The sequence below is a fragment of the Enhydra lutris genome, unplaced genomic scaffold (genome assembly GCF_002288905.1).
Source record: "Enhydra lutris kenyoni isolate GAN:26980312 unplaced genomic scaffold, ASM228890v2 scaffoldscaffold86, whole genome shotgun sequence".
Classification (NCBI taxonomy): domain Eukaryota; kingdom Metazoa; phylum Chordata; class Mammalia; order Carnivora; family Mustelidae; genus Enhydra; species Enhydra lutris.
This window is the reverse complement of record NW_019154170.1, coordinates 3,263,164-3,285,824: the sequence shown is the minus strand read 5'-3', so window position 1 is coordinate 3,285,824 and position 22,661 is coordinate 3,263,164. Positions and strand designations below refer to the sequence as shown.

The window sequence follows — 22,661 nt, the reverse complement described above, 5'->3', positions numbered from 1 at the left end:
AATGAAGGCAGGGTTGGGACAAGTCAGAACTCCCCGAGGCATGCCGGGAGTCTGAAACTGCCCCGGATTTGCCGGCACCTTCACACCTCAGGGCGCACACTTGCTCTCCTCCAGGCCATCCAGTCTGTGTTTTCCAAAAAGCAGCTTGGTGGAAGGGCGTGGTGGCAATGATGAACCAGGAATAGTCTTGTGAGGTTAGATGCCACAGGAAAACCACCAGCTGGGTGCCATGGCCACCAGCTCAGGCCCCAGTGGGCCAACCCGCACCCAGACACAGCCCTGCACGCGGCACGTCAGGGCTCCCCGGGGACGCCAGCTCTGGTGCCGAAGGACCGCGGCCTCTGAAAGCCCGAGCGTTCTCTCAGCAGAAGGCGGCGGCGGCGGCGTTGGTGCTGGCGCAGAAGCAGAAGCCGGAGGTCCCCCAGACTATAGGGCCATGCCAGCTGCTGGTTTCCCTGCCAGAGCGGGGCTGCTGTCATCTGGGGACAGAGCAGCAAAGCTGTGGCGAGGAACCGGGCAGGAGGGCCTCGGTCAGACCAGGCTTCCGAAGGCTGAAACCCCCGGGGTCTTCTGCTACCCATAGGGCCGGTCCTTGATGCCGCGTCCCGGGCTGGCTTGAGCCTCCCAAAACCTGGCACAAATGCAGCTCAGGACAGCTTGGCTCTTGGCTCCTGGAGATGAAGGATGGGACACTGGGCTGGCACGGGGAGAGAAACGCTGTGCTGCCTGGAAGGCGATGAGCCGAACAGCCCACGAGGTCCCAATGGCCGCTGCCCTGCCTGGCACACGCTGTCCGAATGCCAGAGGGGACCCTCGAGTAAGAAAACGCCTCCACGTCACCTGTCTGGCTTCACCCCAAAGTCTGAGCTGGCCACTGACCACTGGGAGCAGGAACTGACCACTGGGAAGAAGTGACTTCAGGAGGAAGTGGCGAGGCAGACAGGGGACCATCACCCAGTGACTGTCACGGCAGAGTGAGGAGCCAGATGACGAGGCTCCATGTGCTGCTGTCCCGGAGACGGAACACAGCGGAGGGACGCAGTGGAGGCCAGATATGGAGACCTTGACCTCTGCTTCTGCAGTGACGGTCTGAGTCCCGGTGGGGACAAGTACCCACTGGGCAGACACCAGGACAGCTGCCCCCCTCGCCCCTCCCCGCTCCAGGCTAAGAAAGTTCTTCACGGACTCTACTAGAGCCCGGTCTATCCACCCGCTCTGCACCATCACACTCTTTGCCCGCGATACTGAACCTAAGGATCTGTGGCAAGGGCCACGTGGGCCTCTGCAGCACCCCCACGCGCCCGGACCAGGCCTACTCCGACCCTGGCTCAGACTGTCCTCGGTCCTCCCCAGGACCCCAAGTCTCCCTCCCTGGGCCTTTTTCTCGCCTCCAGTCCAGAACCCTCCACGCGTCACGTCGAGGCCTGCCACCCTCTCCAGGCTCCCACCCTGTTTGCACTGCGGCCCCCAGGACTGCTCCCTTGTCCGCCACCGCGGCCTAGTCCCTGCGTGGAGTAGGCGGCCTCGGCTCCGGTGCAACTTCCTGCAAGAGTCCCCCAGGCCTTCCAGAGCACCTCGCATCCTAACTCCACAAGCCAAGCAAGCCTTGGATCCCACATTTATCTCCGGCTGACCGCCAGCTCCGGGGGTGCCGGGACCCCATGTGTCTTGTTTTCTGACCCAACCCGGCCCGCTGCACAGGTCTGCTGGACACCATCTGACTGGCTGGCCCAAGGCCCACCGAAGGGCGGACTCTCGCTGGCCCCTCTCCCCACCTGCAAAGGGCCGGCTCGAGAGGCGGTCTCTCCTCCCGCCTCCAGGTGTGGCTAACGGACAGAGGTGCAGGGTCCCCCAAAGACGGGGAGAAATCTGAGGGCCCGAGGCTGAGGAGGAACGGTGAGGGGCAGAGCAGACACACACAGTAGCGAGGTGCCATTTCTTGTTGCTTGGGTCCCCGTTCCCGTAAGTGATGGAGCCGGCCTCAGCCCTCTCGGTTTGAGGGGAGCGCCTTGCTCCTCCCAGCAGGGTGACTCAGCAGTCCCAGGAGATGGGGCAACAAGGAACTCCTGCCCGGCCCCAGCTCCACGTGGAGGGTGCGGGAGAGGGCAGGCCAGCCGGCACTGGCCACAGGCAGGGATTTCCCCTCGCGGTCCGTCTGGCCAGGAGCCAGGGGCTGAGCACCCACCCCCCACGCACTGTGGGGGGGCAGTGGCCTAAGGTCCTGGCGGGGCTCCTCTGGGGACCCTCCCAGTTTCCTTGTCCATGAAATGGAGTGTTGGCCCAAGTCCAACCGTAAAGATCAGCAATCCTGGGATTTCTAGGAAGATGCCAAGTTTCCCCAAAAGGAAGCAGAAGCCATTTAACAGAACTGGTCCCTGCTTTCATCCATGGTTCCCCAGTTCCCTGGTTGATCTCACAGAATCTGGGGGAGGAAGTGGACCCTGCTGGGCACCAAGGGGAGCCAGAAGAGCAGGAGCTCAGGAGGGGTCAGGCAGCACCAATGACCTTCTGTGGTCTTGATGCCTTGTTGGCTCTTCTGTCATCCTGGAGACCCCAAGAGGAAGGGACAGAGGCATCCAAGACCTCCAGCAACCATCTGGCCCAGCTGTGGCCTCTGGGTCGGTATCTTTACCTTATAAATGGGACAACCGGGCCCCAAGATATGCCTTGCCCAGGGCCAGGCGGCGTAGTGTGCTTGTGTCCGCGGCAGGCAGGAGTCCCAGGAGAGTTAAGTCCAGCCCAACTCCAGAGGCTGGTCCTGCACTCCTCGGCTTGTTCCTCGTTTTCAGAGGCCAGCGGGCATCAGGGTGCTGGGAGACGAGCGGCTGATTAATAAGGAGCATGGGTCTGCTGGAGACTGAAGCCGGCACTCAGGCAGGGCTGCAAACCGCAGCCTTCCCACCAGCGAGTGTGGAGCCATGTCTCAGGCCCTGTAAGCAGGTCGGGAGGACTTTACTTGCTCCTGGACGCCAGAGCAAGGCCCCGAGTTCAGAGCCGTCCAGGACTACTCTGAGATAACTGTGCTGGCCCTGATGCCAGACACCTGAAGTTGAGGGCCGGCTTTGGCCTGAGCCTTCTGGAACTCCACACAATACCGACGGCTCAGGGCTAATAGGAGACCAAAGCTCCTGGAACACTACAGGGCCCTGTGCAACGCCAAGAGCGCACTGGAGCCATTCGGGGGTCCACCAGTCTCCCTCACATAGACCCTGGCCCAGGGCATGCTACTGCTCACCTAGGAGGAGTCGGGCGGGACTTTTCTCTCACCCTCCCGCTGACTGAGGCTCAGCCCAGAACACACCCTGGGAAAGTGCGGAATCTGGGCAGCACCAGACTTGGCGGGGGGGTTGGGGGAGGGCGGGCGAGGGGCTCAGGCTGTGAGCTCATTCTGCCTCCTCCCAGGGCGGGTGGAAGGAATGAGGCCTGCGGACCAGGGGACTCTGAACTGGGCCCGATCCCAGCTGGCGTCCCGGCTACACAGATGGTTTTTACCAACAACTGAGATGCTAGCAATTGCTCAAGGAACAGATCACCCCTGGGACTCGTGGTCGGGCTAAAACGCCTGGGTATATATGTTGACCTCCTGGGTTCTGTCTTCTCATCGTGGGGATGAGGCAGGAGGACTGCAGGTCACACAACTGGGGAAGTCAACTTCAGATGAAAACTTATAAAAAGAAACACCCAAGCCACAAACAAATGTAATATAGCCCCAGGCCCGCCCGGCTTCACATCAGTGAGTGTGTGTTGAGCGGCGGCTGCCAGCGGCCAGGCCACAGTCAGGGCGGCAGAGCATGAGGGGGTCTGCACACGCACAGAGATGACAAGGGCGGTCCGCAAACTCGTCTGGTGGCGATGGCAGAGCTGACAGAAGAGGAGCCATTCAAGAAGAGACCAGAGACGCAGCTTGGAAATCCTGCCTGGCCTCTGGAAGGCACCGACAGAACGTCCAGATCAAACACTGTGAGCACAGCCTACCACCCAAGAGGCTGGGCGCCCAGGCCAGAGTCTCAAGGAGGGGCACGTGTACCCCAAACATGACAAGCTAAGGCGATTCCCTGACCGACCTAAAAGCCCAGGGCCCCTGCCTCTTGCAACACAGATGCCTTCTCTCTGGTCTCTAAGACCCCTTCCATTTCTAAAGTCCTAACTTATGAGAAGCTGTCTCTTCCAGGAAGCCCTCCTGATTCTCCATCACCTGCCTCCTTACCCAGACGGGAGTGCTGTGGCCAGTGGTCACCTCTCCCATCACATTACCGGCACCTCCTCTCTCAAGTCCCTGCCCCCATCAGACCTCACCTGGGGCCAGCTCACCCGGGCTGTGTTTTCTGTTCTGTGAAGTCACCTGCCTCACTCCCACTGGACTATGCCCTTGAAGTGGGCAGCCCCATCATCGACAGGAAGCACTTCGATCTGACCTCATACACCACTCCATGGCAGCGAGGCTCTGGGAGGGCAGTGGGCTCAGGAGCTGACTGGATGGCAGCATGCCTCTGAATCCCCAACGTCCCTCCGTTGCCCGCAGGTGGGAAATTCGGGTTAGGCTGGCAATCTGGCTGGAGGCTGCCCGTCCAACTCCCTGCTCTCCACCCAAGGTCTGCCCACAGCAGGCTCCTGCACTAGAGAGCCAAGGGTTGATGAAAGTTGCGAAGAAAAACAAAATCTGGGCGCTTGAGTGGCTCAGTTGGTTAAGCCACGGCCTTCGGCCCAGGTCATGATCTCAGGGTCCTGAAATCAAGCCCCACATCGGGCTCCCTGCTCAGCAGGCAGCCTGCTTCCCCCCTGCCCCCCACTCGTGCTCTCTCACCATGTGCTCTCTGTCTCTGTCTCCCTCTCGCTCTCAAATAGGAAAGGAAAGGAAAGGAAAAAAAAGAAAACCCAAATCTGGACCAGTCAGGCCCCGACTGCTTCGTATTCAGAGAACCCCCCTTCCTGGAGAGGCGTGACTTCTCAGTGACAGGAACCCCTGTGAAAGCAACAAGTCTGTGGTTTGGGAGGACAGGACGCCGGAGAGGAAGGCTGACAGCAAACAGCCTCTGAACAGAAACACGCCAGACTGCAGCGGGGAGCCGGGGCGGTGCACACTCAGGGCGGCGGGCATCACCGGGCGGGCAGGGCTCCGACGCGGAGCTCCTGGCCACAGCTCCAGCCAGAAGTGCTGAGAGGGTGCCGAGGAGCGTGCCGTCACCTGGCGCTACTGCTCGCCGGTCCCACCAGGGCGGTGACAGCAGGCCTGGCTGACAGATGACTCACGGCCACCAAGACCAGTTTCTTCAGGTGTGGCTACATATGCTCCTGGGCAGGTGCGGACCCCGGGACAGCACATGGCGAGCAGCAGCCCTCAGCACAGCAGACCCAGCCCTGCTGTGGGTCAATGACCGGCGCTGTGAGTGGGGCCAGGTGCTAAGTGCCAACGTTCTGCCACCCTACCCGGCCACTGCTCCCCTGCCCCCTCCAGTGACACCTGCCTGGGTCGGCTGCAGAGCCAGTCTTGGAGAGCCAGAGCTGCAAGGAGTCTAGTCTCAGCGTCACTGTCCAGCGCCTCCACACAGATGAGGACACCAACAGGGCTGAGGAGGAAGGAGCCGCCTGGGTCAGGCAGGTAGTTCCCGGTGGGCACGGGAACAAACTGCCCCATCCCTCCAGCTGCCACCCTCCCTTTAGTGACCAGAGCAGGTGGGCCTGTCCTTCCTCGGGATACGTGGTCAGATGCATGCGCGCGCGCACACACACACACACACACACACACACACACACAAAGCCATCAGTGCTCATGCCCCAGCACTGGGGGAGCACCCAGGACTTGGAGGTTCTCAGGGACCCTGCCGCAGGCCACCGATGCACCAGTGCAGTTCCCAGGGGCCCTCTCTCCTCCCTCAGGGTTGATCTTCATTCCAGCAAGGCCACTTGGGACAGCTGGTCCCACCTCCCCGCTCCAGGGCGCCCCGTCAGCCAGCGCTGCAGTTATCATGAGGAGCCAGGAGGGCAGCGCAGGCCTGGATCCCGGCAGGTGCTTGGGTAACCAATATCCGTTGAGATAGTAAATAGATGCATGTTGGCGCGCACACCCTGCCCTCCGGGAGCCGCTGGGCGGGCGCTCTCAGCAGAAACACACACCGCCTCTGCCTACCAGCCACGACTGTTCGCAGGAACGCGGACTCTGCTGAGCCTCTGTTTCTTCAGCTGTAGGGTGGGAGGTGGTGACGATGTGCTGCGGGGCTCGGGTGTGAATGTGCTTTAAAACCCACAGACAGGGGGTGCCTGGGGGGCTCAGTCGTTAAGCGTCTGCCTTCAGCTCAGGTCATGATCCCAGGGTCCTGGGATCGAGTCCTGTGTCGGGCTCCCTGCTCAGCGGGGAACCTGCTTCCCCCTCTCCTGCTGCCCCTCCTCCCTGCTGGTGTACATGCACACCCTTGCTCTCTCTCTCAGATTTTATTTATTTATTTGACAGAGAAGAAGCAGAGAGAGCGGCAGAGAGAGAAGCAGCAGCAGATTCCCCGCTGAGCCCGGAGCCAGATGCAGGACTCCATCCCAGGACTCTGGGATCATGACCTGAACCAAAGGCAGACACTTAACCAATGGAGCCACCCAAGCACCTCCACTCCTCAAATGAATAAATAAAATCTTAAAAAAAAAAAAAAAAGCCAAAACAACCCACAGACTATAGGTGCACGCCCACTGGTCACCGCGGGACAGGCCCCGTGAGGAAAGGCAGCCAGAGGGCTGTGTGCAGGCGTTGGGGGACGTTCCGCGGCTCGGGCAACGTCCAGAGACAGGATCCGCCATGTGGCCCATAAAATGGGGTGAAAGGCTTCCCGGAGAGCCCTCCTGAGGGACCCGTGGTCCCACACACGCACAACCACACTGAGCCAGGCAGGGATAAAAACTGCGCCCACAGCGGGCCAATCTGCTAGCTCTTCTTCTGCAGCAGAAACTCCGAGGGATCACTAACGGGACCTCGACTCCAGAAAGCTCACGGCGCAAGAATGTCTGTTGACAGGCGGCTGCGATACACAATTCTTTGAGAGCAAGAGTGAGCGAGCGAGCGAGAGAGAGCCCGTGCAGTAGCTGGGGGATGGGGGGGGAGCGGGAGAGGGAGAAGCAGACTCCCCGCTGAGCAGGGAGCTCCACACAGGACTCCATCCCAGGACCCGGGATCATGACCTGAGCCAAAGGCAGACGCTTAATGACTAAGCCCCCAGGCATCCCTAGTTACGCACACACGCTGCCGGTTACGGCGCTTACGCTCTGCAATGAGAGCTCACCCCCACAATTTGGGGATGGGGGCGCTTGCCGCATTTGCCAAGGCGACTCTGCTGCTTCGACTCACGGGACCCCTCAGCAATGCTTTTCTGTATTTTGCGGGAGAAAAGGAGCCCGGCCTCCCAACCTAGTGGCCTTCCTGTCCTGTTGTCACCCCATGATACATGTCTGGTGTCGCTGCTTCTTAAGCTAGGAGCCTTAAGCGCACTCAAATCCCTCCCCACCTCCTGATGCCGATCTAGCAGCCCAGGGCCGCCTCCACTTCCCGGGAAGGACAGACCCCACTGACACACGGTGTCTGGGCTCCTGGATGAGGGCGGGAAGATTGCAACAAGGCAAGCCAGCAGCCCTGAGGCTCCAGCACTCGCTCTAGCCGCCCATCTAGAAAGCCCTGTGTGCTCCTTTGCTTTCTTCCTCCCACGTCCAAATGCAAAGGCAGAATCCAGGGTCATCACCTCGGGAATCATCCCTGGTTTCTCGCTGCCAGCACTGGTCATAGGACCCTGTGTTACTGTATCAGCCCTGTTCCAATCACTGAGTCACCATTCGTGTTTGGGACACTCTCCTGCCCGGAGCTGATCTGCTCTGTCAGGATGGGGATGAAGATTTGGGGTCAAAGTCAGAAGGCCAGATTTCCCCCTTTTGAAAAGGTTGCCCTATTCATTCAACAATTCATTATATATGCCAAGTACAGTAGGGGGAAAAGGATTAATAAAACCACAGACAAAAAAGATTAATAGAAGGGACTCACAGGGAGAAGCTACTTCCTCCTTATGGGGAGAGAACCAGGGACGGATCACAAAGGACACGACCCTGAACTTGGCTTTGAAGGATAAACTGATGCAGAAAGGAGAACAGGATATGATGTGAAGAAAGGCACAGACGAGGGGACATGGAATCTGAACCCATGCTGAGGACAGAGGAGCTGAGGGCTGACATGGAAACAAATGCCCTCGAGGGGTCCTGAAGTGTCCCTCTTAGAGACGGGGTGGTCTGGTCATTAAGCAAAGAATATCTAGTGTGAGCTCTAGGCTCTCCGATGCGAAGAAAGGGGCCCTTGGACTCCAGACCTGCCAACTTCCTTCCACACAGTCAGCAGGAGCCGGTGACCCTCCTGCAGTGTTTCCTGCGAGGTGCCGCCCTGAGGGCAGACGCGCCAACAGTGTTTTTGGCATAAAACCTGAACACAGCGCTGGTTTTCAGATTCATGTTAAACAATGGTGGCGGAAGACTTCCCATCAATCAGCTTTTAAGTCACCAAGGTGGGATCCAGGAACCAGGGAGTGCCTTCCGCAGAGCTCCGGAGTCCCTCCACAGAGCGCTTTGGCTGAAGACGGCTGTTGGGGGGGAACCTGTTCTCAGCACGGTGACCCAGAAGTCGACTTGGCCAAGTGAACTGGTCCTATTTTCTGGCTGACTGTGGCCGTCAAGTTGGAGGCGAGAGCTGAGGGAGGATAAAACACAGGAGCGCGTGCACACGTACCCACCCTTGAAGAGGAGCTGAAAACCTTTATCAGGACAAGGCTCTCAGACAGTGCAGACCTATGGCTGCAGGAACAAATCACTGCAACTCAGTGACAAACAGCACAAAACGCTGAATGACCGGACACTAAAACAATACAACCACAAATCTTAAAGAGGTGAGAAGTCCGACGTGGATCTCACCGGGCCAAGTCCAAGGTGTTGGCAGGGCTGCATTCCCGTCTAGGGGCGCTGGGGGTCTTGGCGCCTCTCCTGGCTTCTAGAGCGGCCCCCAGCCCTTGGCTGTGGCCCGTCCTGTCCTCAAAGGCAGCCAAGCAGACCTGCCACACTCCCTTCTCCCCGACCCTCTCCCTCTCACCACAGAGGTGACAGGAACCTGGCTGGAAGTGCCCTGATCCCTAGACGGGGCCCGCTGGGTCAGTTCCAAGTGATCTCTGCACCTCCAGGTCCACACCCTGGCTCCCATCAGCAAGCCCCCACGCCAAGGCAGCACACGAACAGGTTCCATGGAGCGGGTCGAGGCCCCCTGCCTGCCACAGGAACCGTGGGAGGGCCTTGCCACCCGTCCATAGCACTCCTGTTCTAAAAAGTCGCCGCAAACATTGAGCTGTTGAATATGAACCCACTGCTCCTAGGGGAAACAATGGGGTTAGGTTCTTGTAAGCCTCGGGCCACAGCCGATCAATACATAACCTTGTTGTCACGTGCGTTTGTTTCAAGACACCATATTTAACACACGCTGTTGACTCATCTACACTGAACTTGGCCAACAGCGCCATAACCCCCTTGTGTACGAGGTTCATCAGACACACGGGTTTCCTCCGTACGGAACAACACGGTCTTCTTGTACTTGGGAATGTGAGCCGGCCCTGTAGCTCTGGGCTTGGGGCCGTTTCAGACAGCAAAGTCACTCACAAAAATGCAAAAAAATGTGGCACTTAACAATACCACAAGGACCCTGGTTAGCAGTCTGAGCTGAAACACAAACGCAGAGCCACTTTGATCCCCCCCAGCTGGAGAGCAAGCACACGGGGAGACAGAATTGTTTGCGCCTCAGCACAGGTTTGCAAGGACCGCTAAGTGCCCCAAGCGCTGACTTGGGGGCCACGAAGAAATCCCAGCGGCCGGGGAGCGTGCACGCACAGCATCTCCCACCAGGGAGCCTCAACTGTATATGTCGGCGCGAGTGGCCCTCCGCGACAAAGCCGGGTGCCAGGTGCTTTCCGCACACTCGGCCTCCCCGCGGAAAGCAGGACTGAAAACCAAGCTACTGAGGAGCTGACAGGCTGATGCACAAATGAATCCTGGGAGGAGGACACAGGGCAGAGAGAGGGCTCTGGGAGCCGGCTGCGGCTGCAGGCCTCCCTGCTTTATCCGAGGTTCGTGTCCCTCCCAGGCACCCCCCAGCGAACCCCAGGCCGGGGAGCCTCCGCCTCGCCCACTCGGTGTCCTGGCCGGGGCCCCTGGGCGGTACCGCAGAGCACACTGGAAATATCATCCTTATGAGTGTTCAGACACGTGACTCCCATCAGCTTTGGGCCCAGGACTTCAAGTCATGCAAACTATTTTTTTCCAAGCTGCTACCACAGAAAACCTATACGGTTAGATTAAATGAGGTCTAAGTCTGGAAAACCTGTCAGACACATGCCCGAGGGGACACCTGCGAGAGCGCTCACTGCCACACGGTTTGAAAGAGCAAAGACACGGGAACATCATAAATGCCCACCGGCAGGGGATGGTGCGGTCACGCCAGGGAAGACCATCCAGCGGAGTGCTGAAGCCGGAGCTAGCCACGTCCGAGCGGCGAGCAGCTCACGACGGACAGTCACGCGACACCCTCGGGCGGAGGGCGGACCGGAAGACAGCGCGCGCACCTGCTGGTGCGAACGCCCCGGCGGCAAAGGCGTCAATGAGGGAGGGGCTTTGCCTGGGACGCACTGCCCGGGTTTTCGTGACGCTCTTGTGGACGTGTGGCTACTGTGGTGGCCCTTCTTTGTATCTTTTTTTGTGTCAGAACCACTTCGTGACATGGCAACAGCAGCAGGGATGCAGCGCGACCGTACGTGGACACGCATGACATCAGCTGGGTAACAGGTATCAGCAAATGATTATTGACAACACACCGAGGGGTCAATGTACCCAGATTAATGGTTACAACGTAAGGATGTGATTAATGATAAGGAATGCTAATACCAGCAGCCACCGCCCTACCAAAGTGCCTGAGAAGCGACGTACCCTTGAAGGCACCCCAGGCACCCCAGCGCTGACTGGCTTGGGGCCTGCTGAGCGTGCGGGGAGCTACCCCAGTGACCTCTGCAAGGTCGACCCTGCGGCTCTGCTGGAGAGCCTAGCGGACTCCTGGACTCCAGAAGCACGACGGAGACGACTGAGCAGAAGAGTCTTCTCCCCGCCCTCCTGAACGAGCACACTTCCCTCCTGCGTCTGCCGCCCGACTCCCGAGCCCGCTCCTCCCGAGGTGGTAGACAGGCTCCGCTCAACAGAAGGGCCCCCCAACCCCCGAGCTGAAGCTGTGCTGGGGGCAGAGCAGGGGACCCGCTATGGGAAGTGCAGGCCGGGACAGAGGGCACTCAGGGGCCCCGAGGCAAACAGCTCAGATTCCTCCCCGGTGAAGATGTCCCATGCCAAAGCTGGGGGACAAAGCCATCTGGATTCTGGGGTCCAGGACCTCCTCACAGCCCAGCTCAGTGTGGGGCATCCCTTGCACGCGTTTCAGGGCCCTGACCCACACACCCACCTGGCGGTCAGTGGGGAGCTGCAGCGGCTCTTACGTTCCACGAAGATGGGGGAAATGCTGCGTTGTGCAGGCCAGAAAGCAGCGGGAGACTAACCCACAGCGAGGGTTCTCACTCTCAGGAGCTAAAGGTCAACCCTAGACCAGCCGGGTTAGATTCAGAGATGAAGAGATCCCATCCCCACTCCCTCAGCTGCCCTCCTGTGAACCACACAGGCTGGCCTTGAAGGGCCGGCACTGGGTGTCCATTTCTGGACAGTCATGGCTCTGATGGGTCAAGGCCTTCAGGCTGACGGATGCCTGCCCGTCTGCCCCTCGGCCCCCAGACAGCCGTGGGGCCTCGTCCTGGGAAGGTGAGTGGCAGGGGCCAGAGGGAGACTTGGGGGCAAAAAGGAACAGGAAGTTTCCAGTTTCCTTCCCATGGGGCTTCCTAAGAATGTGGATTGCTGCTCAATCCTGGGGCTGAGACCCTGAATGACAGAAAGTTCATCATCCGGCTGCTGCACTTTAGAAAAACCAGGGCTGGGTAGAGGGGTGCTAGTGAACAAGATGTGAATTATGGGACCCGGTGAAGGCTGGGGACTCCCCTGAGAGTACCGACAGAACCAGACACTTACTCTCATGCCAATCCAAAGCCACGGGAACAATCTCTGAGTTTTGATTTCTTATTTTTAAACCAGCTGGACCTGTTCCTGATGGAGGGCTGTTAGCCACTCCCAGGGACATGGCGGGAGGCCACTGTCACTGGACTGCCCCACTCCCACCATTTCTGACAACTTGGTCAGCAAGTGATGGCCCAGGGGGCCCTGGGCCTGTCACAAGTCACCAGGCAGCCGTGCTCCATGAGGAGCTCAGGTCTGATGAGCAGAAAAGCACACTCTGGTGTACGGAAGTATCTGGCACAAGGCATGTGGGCGGGAGAGCAGTCAGCTGCTCAGAACACGGAGAACCCTTTCCAGTGGGCGGCCCCGGGCGAGGGCAAGGATAAAGGGAGACACAAACAGGGCTTTATAGGGCACACAGGAAGTGGACAGAGAGACCCGGTTGGGATGCGAAAGGTGAGGCTCAAGGCAGGGCAAGGCGGCCCGGCCGGCCGGCAGACCGGTCAGACCGGAGTGTGCCACCGTGAAGGGAAGAGGTGGGATTTAAAACTGGGACCAGGGCGCCTGGGTGGCTCAGTGGGTTGGGCCACTGCCTTCGGCTCAGGTCATGATCCCAGGGTCCTGGGATCGAGTCCCGCATCAGGCTCTCTGCTCAGCGGGGAGCCTGCTTCCCTCTCTCTCTCTCTGCCTGCCTCTGTCTACTGTGATCTCTCTCTCTGTCAAATAAATAAATAAAATCTTAAAAAAAAAAAATAAAAAATAAAACTGGGACCAGGCGGGGCTCCAGGAGGTCCTGAATGCTAGGTCAGCGGGGGATGTTCCCACCTCCCGCCTGTCCCGGGCTCGGCTTCCTCCGGGCGCGCTGACACTACGCCTCCGGCATCTGCACCCGCAGCCCGTGACGCAACCATTTGCTCACTAATGTGCAAACAAACATCCGTCTGTCCATCTACCCATCCAGTACTTACTGAGTGCCCAGGACTGGCCAGGGACTGGGCTCAACGGGGCACACAGCAGTGGCAGGACCACAAGGGCCTTGCCCGCAAAAACTTAGGATCCAGTGACAAAGATGCCAATCTTGGTCCTCGAATGGGAAGGCAGCCATGCAGGAGTCGGAGAGATGGGAAGACAGGGGCTCTGAGTGGCCGGGGGCTGGGGAGACACCATGCAGAGGCTGAAGGGACACGTGGAAGGTGAACTGAGGTTCACCTACCAAAGGCCAGTAGGGCTGCCAAGCCTGTGAGAAGAGCCTGCGCCCTCCGTGACACTCGGTGGACCCCTCGCCTGGTTGGGCTAGGACGACACTCCCCACGACTGCAAGCCCTGCTAGGACAGGGGCCACTGGGTGGATGGTCTTGGGCACGGGGTGAGAGGCCACTGGTGGGCACCACTGGCGGCGCCTGATTCCCAGGTGTGGACTCTGGGCAGCTGCGGAGTGACCGATGCTGAGTCAGGTCCTTTGGAGGAAATCACACTTCAATTTTCCTGCTGTGGTTGGGAGTCTCTACATGACCTCGCTCTCTGGGCCCAGTCAGCAGGTTTTTTTCTAGGAGCTGAGCGGAAAAGGAAGATGGAGCTGTCCTCTGGGATCCTGGGTTCGTGGAACCCTGGTGACTGGCTAACAGGAAACGAGCGGAAATGTACCCGAACTGCGCTCGGTGGAAGCAGCTGCCACGCTCAGTCCTGGGAGCGGCTGGGGAGGGGCGGTGGACAGGGACCAAGCAGGGAGGAAGGGCAGGGGGAAGGGAGAGGAGAGGGGGAAGCGGGGAGGGGAGAGAGGAGAGAGCAAAGAGGAGCGAAGACAGAAACCAGCTGCTGCATGTCTGACATACCCCTCCAACCAGCTTGCCAGGGACAGCTTTGAAAAAGAACCCAAAAAAGCCACCCCTGACACCTCTCCAGGCAGGAAAAGCCATCGGGGTTGGAGTACAAAGGTAAAGACGCCTCAGTGGGCCTGTAAAGCTCCTAACCACCGGGGCAGAGAAGGTCTGTTGCTGGAAAGCTTCAGCATCAAACCGTCCAACAGCTTACACATCTCACCGCCAACCCCCACCCCCCGCCACCCTGCCTTGGAAATCAGGAACAGAAGACTACTAGACTTTCCTCCAGCCCCCCGCCCCCCACCCCCCGCAACTTGCCACAGTGCCCAAATGTGCAGCACACTTGCCTCTAAAACCCTGTGGAGGAAGTTGGCCACAGGACCCATATTAAAAACTAAGGTTCCCCAGATTGGATCAGTTTCAAAATACTGGCAACAACGGAAGAGGAGGAGAAGGGCTGAGATGGGCCAGGGCAGAACTGGCCTATGTCCTTGGGTCAAAGGCCCTGGGACGCGCACACCAGAGGCAAAGGGCAGGCCTGAGTAGGCTGGGAAACAGCGCCAAGTGTTTCCTCTGAGGAAAAAAGCGAGCAGATCGACACCTGAGGGGCCAACCAGTGAGCTCAGGCCTGCACACATACTAAGGTTCAGGGGGCTTCGCAAAGGGAAGGCTGGGGGGGGGGGCAGTGTGCAGGGAGGAACAGCACTGCATGCCCGGTTCACTCGCTAAGTTCTGGGGTCTCAGGAATGTGGCAGCCTCCAATGTCTGAACTGAACAGGGAGACACTACGAAATCCCTAACCTCGCAGGCCATCATTCAGTGGCACGCGGACTATAATTAAGTACCCTGTGGGCTCTGCCCTCTCGCTGAGCCAGATAAGCAGGGAGAAGTGCACCCAGGCGGGCTAACAGGTCTTTAATAAACACAGGGTTCTGAGTCAGAGGGGAACTTGCCACCTCACGTTTGGCAGACACGGAAGCCGAATCAGAGCAGGGCGCCCTCCTGGTCCTGGTTCGTTAACAAGAATACGCAGGATTCTGCTTGGCTACAGAGCGCCTCCAGGACTGTGAACGGCGTGTCCTGGGAAGGCGGTCGGGCGAACCCAGTTTTACCGACAGGCCTGGGAAGTGGTGGGGTTCAAGGAGGTCCCAGGGTCCCCTGGGGGAGAGTGGTCTCACACTTGTTCTGCTGCTCCACGGTTCAGCCTAGAACAGTGGGCTGGTGACCGAAGCTGGGCAGGAAGAGCAGCCGGGCCTGGCCACCAACGGCGCAGGACGGGAGCATCTCCGTCCAGGGTCCCACAGGAACATGGCCAGTTCAAGGGTCTTTCTTCTGGCAGACGGAGTCAGGAGAGTTGCTTCCGGCAAAGTCGGACTTAACGCAGCTCCCATCACACACGGATATCGCCAGCAGCCAAAAGCCATTCCCAGGGCTGCTGAGTGTCTCCAGGAAGTCAGCCACCGCTGCTGAGCTCAAGGGCTTGGGGCAGGGACCCAATTCAGCCTGTCACTGTTGTTCTCAGCACACAGGTCCCATGCTTTTATTCCGTGCAGGTGACGGAGGTGCAAGTTCCAGACTTTGCATCTAAGACCATCCCGTGTTTGTTACTTAAGAGGCCAAACCCTTTGCTGGGGAATCAGAAGCCTGATTCCACACAATAAGGTTTTTAAAAAGGTCAGAACAGGTCGTAACTGGGGACATTCCAAACACCAGCCGCGTCCCCCAGATATTACTTACTCTAACAGTCTGGGGAACTGGGTGCCCCAGCCCACCACAGGCCTCTCAGAGGAAGTCTGATCTTTCCTCCCAGGCACAAACCCAGAGCCTAGAAAGCACCCAGTGAACTTCAAAGCCATGGGAAACGGCAGTTGTGAATTTTCCTCCTAGCTCTGATGGAACCAATCTTTTAGTTCAAACTCTCTCCCTCCGTCCAGGCAGGCAGGCAGAAAGAGAGAGAGGGAGAGAAAGAAAGTTAAGTCCAGCCAGCATTCCAGGCAGCTGCCAGATCCATCCCTAGTTACACTCTCAAATCTGGCCTGGCCACAAGAATTATCAGAAACCAGCGAAGAGCTCAGGCCTGGAAATTAACATCGAACCACAGCGAGAAGTGAACTTCCTAGTTTGGATCTCACTAGCTGGGTCCCTAACCCTCCTTATTCCCCCAGAAATACTCAGATTAAAGCATCTCCCCCAGTTCTAGATGTGCATGAGTACCAGGTGGGCAGCAGGACTGGGGCCCCAGACAGACGCCTCTTCTTTCCAGCGCTTTCCTCTACAGACTCTTTAGCAAGCTTCGGCAGCGGCCAGTTCTGAACAAGTAAAAGCTCACAGACTTCTCATGCGAGCCCGAACCGACCTTATACGAGACCTGAACGTCTGCACCAGAGGTGAGCTGGGGTGGGATTTGCCAGGATACTGCCAGATACTAACAACTGGTTTGTGACCAGTATCATCAGTGAGATCAGAAACTTTCAATGAACGTCACAGCCTCAGCTTCTGGAAACCAAGCCTCTCCATGCCCCACTCTCTCCCACAACCACCCGACTTCTTTTTCTCAATTTAGAAACAGCACCTCTACAAGCCTCTGAAATCAAGAACCTGTTTCAAAGCGTGGTTTCTCAACCTCGGTGCCACGGACATGTGGGGCCGGATAATTCTTTGCTGTGGGGAAGGCTGTCCTGTGTACCATAGCATGTTTAGCAATCATCCCTAGCCTCTACCCACTCAACGCCAGTGCGCCCTCTCCCCAAGTAGTGACAACCAAAAACCATCTCACACATCGCCAAACGTCCCTGAAAGGGCGCACAGGGCGGGGGAAGAAGGGAAGGGTTAGTCGCCCCAGCGTACGCTTATGTCTTCTTAAAAATACCAGAGGCCGGGGCACCTGGGTGGCTCAGTGGGTTAAAGCCTCTGCCTTTAGCTCAGGTCAAGATCCCAGGGTCCTGGGATCGAGCCCCGCATCGGCTTCTCTGCTCAGCAGGGAGCCTGCTTCCTCCTCTCTCTCTGCCTGCTTCTCTGTGATCTCTGCCTGTCAAATACATAAATAAAATCTTTAAAAAAAAAAAAAAATACCAGAGGCCAAGGGGCGCCTGGGTGGCTCAGTGGGCTAAAGCCTCTGCCTTTGGCTCGGGTCATGATCCCAGAGTCCTGGGATCGAGCCCCACATCGGGCTCTCTGCTCAGCGGGGAGCCTGCTTCCTCCTCTCTCTCTCTCTCTGCCTGCCTCTCTGCCTACTTGTGATCTCTGTCAAATAAATAAACAAACAAACAAAAAAATACCAGAGGCCAAAAGATACCCTGGGGTTCTAACCACCTGCGACCTGGTGCTGAGCTGTATGTTCACGTCCACCTGTGCATACGTGGTTATCTGTGTTCTGAAAACGAAGAAAAGCAGGCAGCTGTCATAAGAACGGCCCAGGAGAGAGTTGTTGGTGTTGTACTGGTTTTCTGTTTTTGTTTTTGTTTTGCTGTAATTATTCTCACTTCTCACAAATCTTAGGGCAGGGTTTCTCTTCCTCAGCACTACGGCCATCTGGGCCCAGATAATTCTTGGTTGTGGGGGCTGCCCAGCGCACTACAGGGCGCTGGGTGGCATCCCTAGCCTCCAGCCACTAGACACTAATAGGAACTAGGTTTGCGACAACCAAAAACGTCTCCAGATATTGCCAATGTCTCCTAGAGAGTAGAACTGGCCCTAGTTGAGAACCAGCGTCCTACAGGAAGATATAAACGGCCCCACATTGTTTTGTGTAAACAAGGGGGTGCATTTACTCTTATGCCAGGTAAACGAGACCGGAGGCTGAAAGCAGACTGCCGGTTCACACAGGGAGGATTCAACAGACATCACCCACGGCCTCGTCCTCCTCAACAGCCGACCCTACTCTGAGGACAAGAGGATGAAGAGAGGTGCAGTGAGCACAAGGAGACACACAAGGAGACGGACACGTTCGGATAAACCGCAGAGATGCTGGGGGCCTGTGGGAACTATTCCGGAAGAGAGCGGAGCGCGGCCAGCATGATTCCTGAGAGCACAGCTCGGCAGAAAGTCCATCAGGAGGCCAAGACAGCCGCTCCCAGAGTAGGACGTGGCCGCTGCGGCCCTTGTTTGGGGATGGGCCTCAGACTGGCGAGATCACAAATCGATGTGAACCAGCGGCGTATGCTGCATGGTGCTTTCCAGGCTCCAAGGTATTTCTCACAGATCTGAATGTAGGGACCCTGCTTTCCCTGAGACATAAAGCTCTGGTGGCCGACCAGAGCGGCCTAGCTAGTGCCTCTAGCAGAGTGTGCCTGCTTGGGACAGCACGGGCCTCCAGCATGGGCCTTGAGAGCTGCGGGTTGTGAGGAGAGGGCTTCTCCTGCAGGAGGGACTACATCAAGGTCATCAAGGTCCAAGACAGTAAGTACCACCCCCAGATTCTCTGGTCAAGCCCTGGGGATCTGGTGTCTGTTGAGAGAGGTCTAACCCAGGGCCAGGTCCCTTTAATTCTATCCTGCTGGGGCAGAGGGCTGTCCTCTCAGCAATAATCCTGGAACCCCTCTGGATTAAGTTTCTCTTCCTCCAGGGGTTGGCCATTGTCTGGGCTTTGCCCTAGATAAAACACTAGGGTGGGGTCAGGACTTTTTCCATCAAAGGCAAAAGGTGCCAGCTGCGTTCCTGTGGACTCATTTCTCTTCCCTCCCCCTGAACTTCTCCAAATTGTGGGAAAAGCCCAGTCCGCCGGCAGGGCCCACACCACCCCTGGGATGGCCGCCCATTCCTCCGTGGAGCCTATCCACATGTACTCCACACCTAAGCTTCTGAATCTGAGATTAAGATGCGGGAACCAGTAGGAGTCAAGGAACCGGGACTTGACGTGGATCTGAAACTCTAAGCTGAACTGCCCCCATCGCCCAGTTTTCTGGAGAGCGGACGCACAGCTAGCACCAGACTCACGAGCAATGGGGCACGGACGTTCCAAAAAACCTATACTACCCCGTCACAACTAAAACCCTGTTCTCTTGGATTCAGCATTCCCCTTCTGGGCATTTACCCTGTAAGTCCGATCCCACCTGTGAGCAGAGATGGTCAGTGGCTCATCACTGCCGTGTCATTTGTAGCAAAAACCGGTTGGAAACAATCTACACATCCGCCCCCAGGAAGCCGGTTGAAATTCAGCCAGTCCCAGAGAGATGACAGAACCACCAACCCACTACATAGATCAAAGAAACTCTGGGGCTATGCTCCGGAGCAGCAGCTCTGGGGTAAGGGGAGAAGGGGAGTTCCCCCAAGGACACTTGGTAGCGCAGGGAGATGTAGGTGGTGTCGGGATGGTGGGGGGTGCTCCTGGGATGGAGGAGGTGGGGCCAGGGATGCCGCTCACCACCCCACAGTGCCCAGGACCACCCCCCCCCAACAGAGAGCGATCTGAGATGGAGAGAATTCCAGCTCTAGCGTTACCTCCAAAACCATTTAAGGAAACCCCGAAGCACAAAGGGCTGTGTAGCCTATGCTACCACCGCGTGTGTGTGTTTTGTAAAGGAAAAGGTGTACCCTATCTTTGGAAAGGGATGTGAATCGTGGGTGACAGTCCTTGCCGCTGGGGAGAGGGGCCGGAGGCCCGAGGCACTGGAGGCGGAAACGGACTTTTCACTCCACTCTGTCCCAATTCTGTACCGGGTCCATCAAAAGGGGTTTTCGTTTGTTTGTTTTAAAGAACTACTCCAGACGCCAAATCTCCCTGCCCCTGGGCTCTCTGGCAAGAGTCCTGTGTCGACAGCCTCAGGAGCGTTTCTTCCCCTGCTCTTTCCCCACTCCCCGCCCTTTTACAGGGGAGGGAGGGAGAAGGGGGCCCTGCCCGGGGTCAACCTCCGGGCGCATCTCTGCCGCTCCCAGGGGTCTGCCCACCCTTCTAGGGGATACCGGAGCCCACATGGCGGGCAGGGCCTGGGCCACTTCGTGGGCACCCCCGTCCCTCCTGCGCTCTCCCCACCCAGCGGGGGACACGCGCCAACGCCGCCCCCTCGGTGCCTGCGGCCCCCTCCCGAGCCAGGGTCGGGCCTGGCCGGCTCCCCGACTCCGGGCAGCCTGGGGCCTGGGGCCTGGGGCCCGGGGCTCGTTCCCCTCGCTTCGGCCTCCGCTCACCTGGCTCGCCTTGTAGAACTGCTTCTTCAGCCCCGCCACCGACATACTGCCTCCCGCCGTGGGGGCTCCCGCCCGGACCCAGCGAACCGGAGGGACCGAGCAAGCGACAGGCTCCCGGGCGCCGCCGATACCCCGCGCGCCTCAGCGGGCCCCGTCGGCGCCGCCTCCACCGCCCTCTCGCCAGCTCCGCGCCCGTCCCGGCGCCGCCTCAGCCCCTCGCGCGCCCGCGCGGCCAGGATATTACATGGCAACCGCACACTTCCGGTGCCGGAATGCGCGCGCCCCGACGGCCCCGACTGCGCACGCGCGCCCCCTGCCGGCCAGGGAGCGCACGCGCATGTCGTCGTCCCTGCGGCGGCGGCCTCCGCCAGCGAGCCGACAGGAGCGAGCCTAGAGAGACCATGGAGATTACAGCGACCCCTGGAGGCCCCGGAGGTAGTCCTAACATTTTAGGAAAGGCGCTTAAATCCTGGAGAGGTTGGGAGGCGGAGTTTACAAGTCTCAATATACCTGTTTGTTAATCTCAGCTAACCCAATTCTCTGGGCGTTTAGTCCCTCCCGCACACACTGCCTTCAACCCTGTCACGGGCTCATCCATACAGCTGCCCAACTCAGACATCAGGGTGTCACTTCTACTTCCTTTCCATCCCCTTATCCTCCCTGCCCTGTCTAGACCATCCCATTGGCCTCCTCTCTGTATGTCTGTTCGGAGGTTCCCCCTCCAGTTTCCCCTAAAAATAGTCAGAAAGATGCTCTATAACACAATTCATATCACGTTATTCTACTGTCCTCAGAATACACTCACAGGGGGGCGCCCGGATGGCTCAGTCGTTAAGCGTCTGCCTTCAGCTCAGGTCAAGATCCCAGGGTTCTGGGATCCAGCCAGCCATCGGGCTCCCTGCTCCGCAGAAGCCTGTTTCTCCCTCTCCCACTCCCCCTCCTTCTGTTCCCTCTCTCGCTGTCTTTCTCTGTCAAATAAATGAATAAAATCTTAAAAAAAAAAAAAAAGAATACACTCACAATTTCCTAGCATGGTCTGCCTACAAAGTTTGCACATTTTGGCTCCATCTTGCACAGAACGACTCTTCTGACTTCAGCCCTCTTCCTCTTCTATAATCCATGATCCCTGTTTCCTATGGCCCTTTTCTCATGTTCCTTTCCTGCACATTCTCCCCCAATCTTCCCTGCATCCTTTGTACATAAAAGAGAAATCTGTTTGGAATTTCACCTCCTTTGGGAAGTCCTCCTGAGTTTATACATGTTAATTGATTTGAGTTTTTAAAAAAATCAACTGTTATTGAATTGAATTGATTGGAAGTAATAATGAATTGAAACAGATAAATTAATCCAAAAAGAGGAACAAGAAAGTGGCTAGAGCTAACGTGTTTGCAACTTCAATGCTGAAATCTCTGACAGATTTGGGTGATTTTCTGAAGCAGAAGATTGTTGGAAGTTTCCAAATGCCTCAACAGAAGGTACTGGACCTAGATGGAGGATTGTTTCAGAATATGTACGCCACAAACCTCCTTCCCAAAGATCCTAATGGGGCTGTTATGAGTAGTTTGTTTTTTTTTTTAATTCCCCATGTGATTCTGAAAGGCACTCAATGGTGACCCTCTGGTTTAAATCATTGCAAAATGCTAGAATGTCATGATTCATACGGGGGAATCTCATGCTTTGAGTAAAACATGACCCGCCCCAAATGATATGCCTAATAATTCAGCTTTAATTATCCAATCTATAGAATTGATAGAATTCTGAACTTGGGCTAAATGTCAGTCTTCTTTCCTAACTTCTCCGCTTGAGAGATTAAATTGATGCTAAAGAAAACTAATTCTAGCGGCACCTGGATGGCTCAGTCGTTAAGCGTCTGCCTTTGGGTCAGGTCATGATCCCAGGGTTCTGGGATCAAGTCCTACAGCGGGGTCCCTGCTCACCGGGAAGCCTGCTTTTCTCTCTCCCACTCCCCTTGCTTGTGTTCCCTCTCTTGCTGGGTCTCTGCCAAATAATTTTTTTAAAAAACTTAAAAAAAATGGTTCTAAGCCTTGCTGGTTGACGGGGAAGGTTTCTGTTCTATGTGAGGTTTTTAATCTACATGATCACACAGCCCAATCAAATGAAGTTTATGCATTCACTCAACTATTTATTGAGCTTACTAATGTGTCAGTCTCTGAGAGGTACTGGGGATACAGTGTTAAATTATTCCTTCCCTTATGGAGCTGGTGACAAATACAGATACTAAATCAAATAACAAGTTAATTAAAAAAAAATAAGCTGTAATTGCTTCAAGAAAAAGAGAGGTGCCTGGGTGGCTCAGTCGTTAAGCGTCTGCCTTCGGCTCAGGTCATGATCTCAGGGTCCTGGGATGGAGCCCCGCACAGGCCTCCTTGCTCAGCAGGAAGCCTGCTTCTCCTTCTCCCACTTCCGCTGCTTCTGTTCCCTCTCTCGCTGTGTCTCTCTCTGTCAAATAAATAAATAAAATCTTTAAAAAAAAAAAACTGTAAGGAAAAAAGGGCGGGGGAGGAGGAAAAAAAAAAGAGGGGAAAGAACCCAGTTGTAGGAATTTCACCTTGTTGGGGATAGGGAGGGAAAGGCTCCTCTGAGGTGCAGATCGAAGATCTG

The 22,661-nt window shown here is 57.1% G+C and overlaps 1 protein-coding gene across 2 annotated transcripts in view; it reads right to left on the bottom strand.

Moving 5' to 3' along the window:
- LOC111161675 (SH3 domain containing GRB2 like 1, endophilin A2) overlaps positions 1-20,233 on the bottom strand; it is a 30,923-nt gene extending 10,690 nt beyond the window's left edge. The window contains exon 1 of one of the 2 annotated variants that reach the window (XM_022525470.1): positions 20,040-20,233. In XM_022525470.1, the coding sequence (XP_022381178.1) occupies positions 20,040-20,084 (45 nt within the window). In that variant the 5' untranslated portion in view covers positions 20,085-20,233. Of the gene's footprint in view, positions 1-14,263; positions 14,325-20,039 lie in introns of those variants that run through there. The other variant, XM_022525471.1, reaches the window with a different exon arrangement.
- Between the last annotated feature and the right edge of the window lie 2,428 nt (positions 20,234-22,661).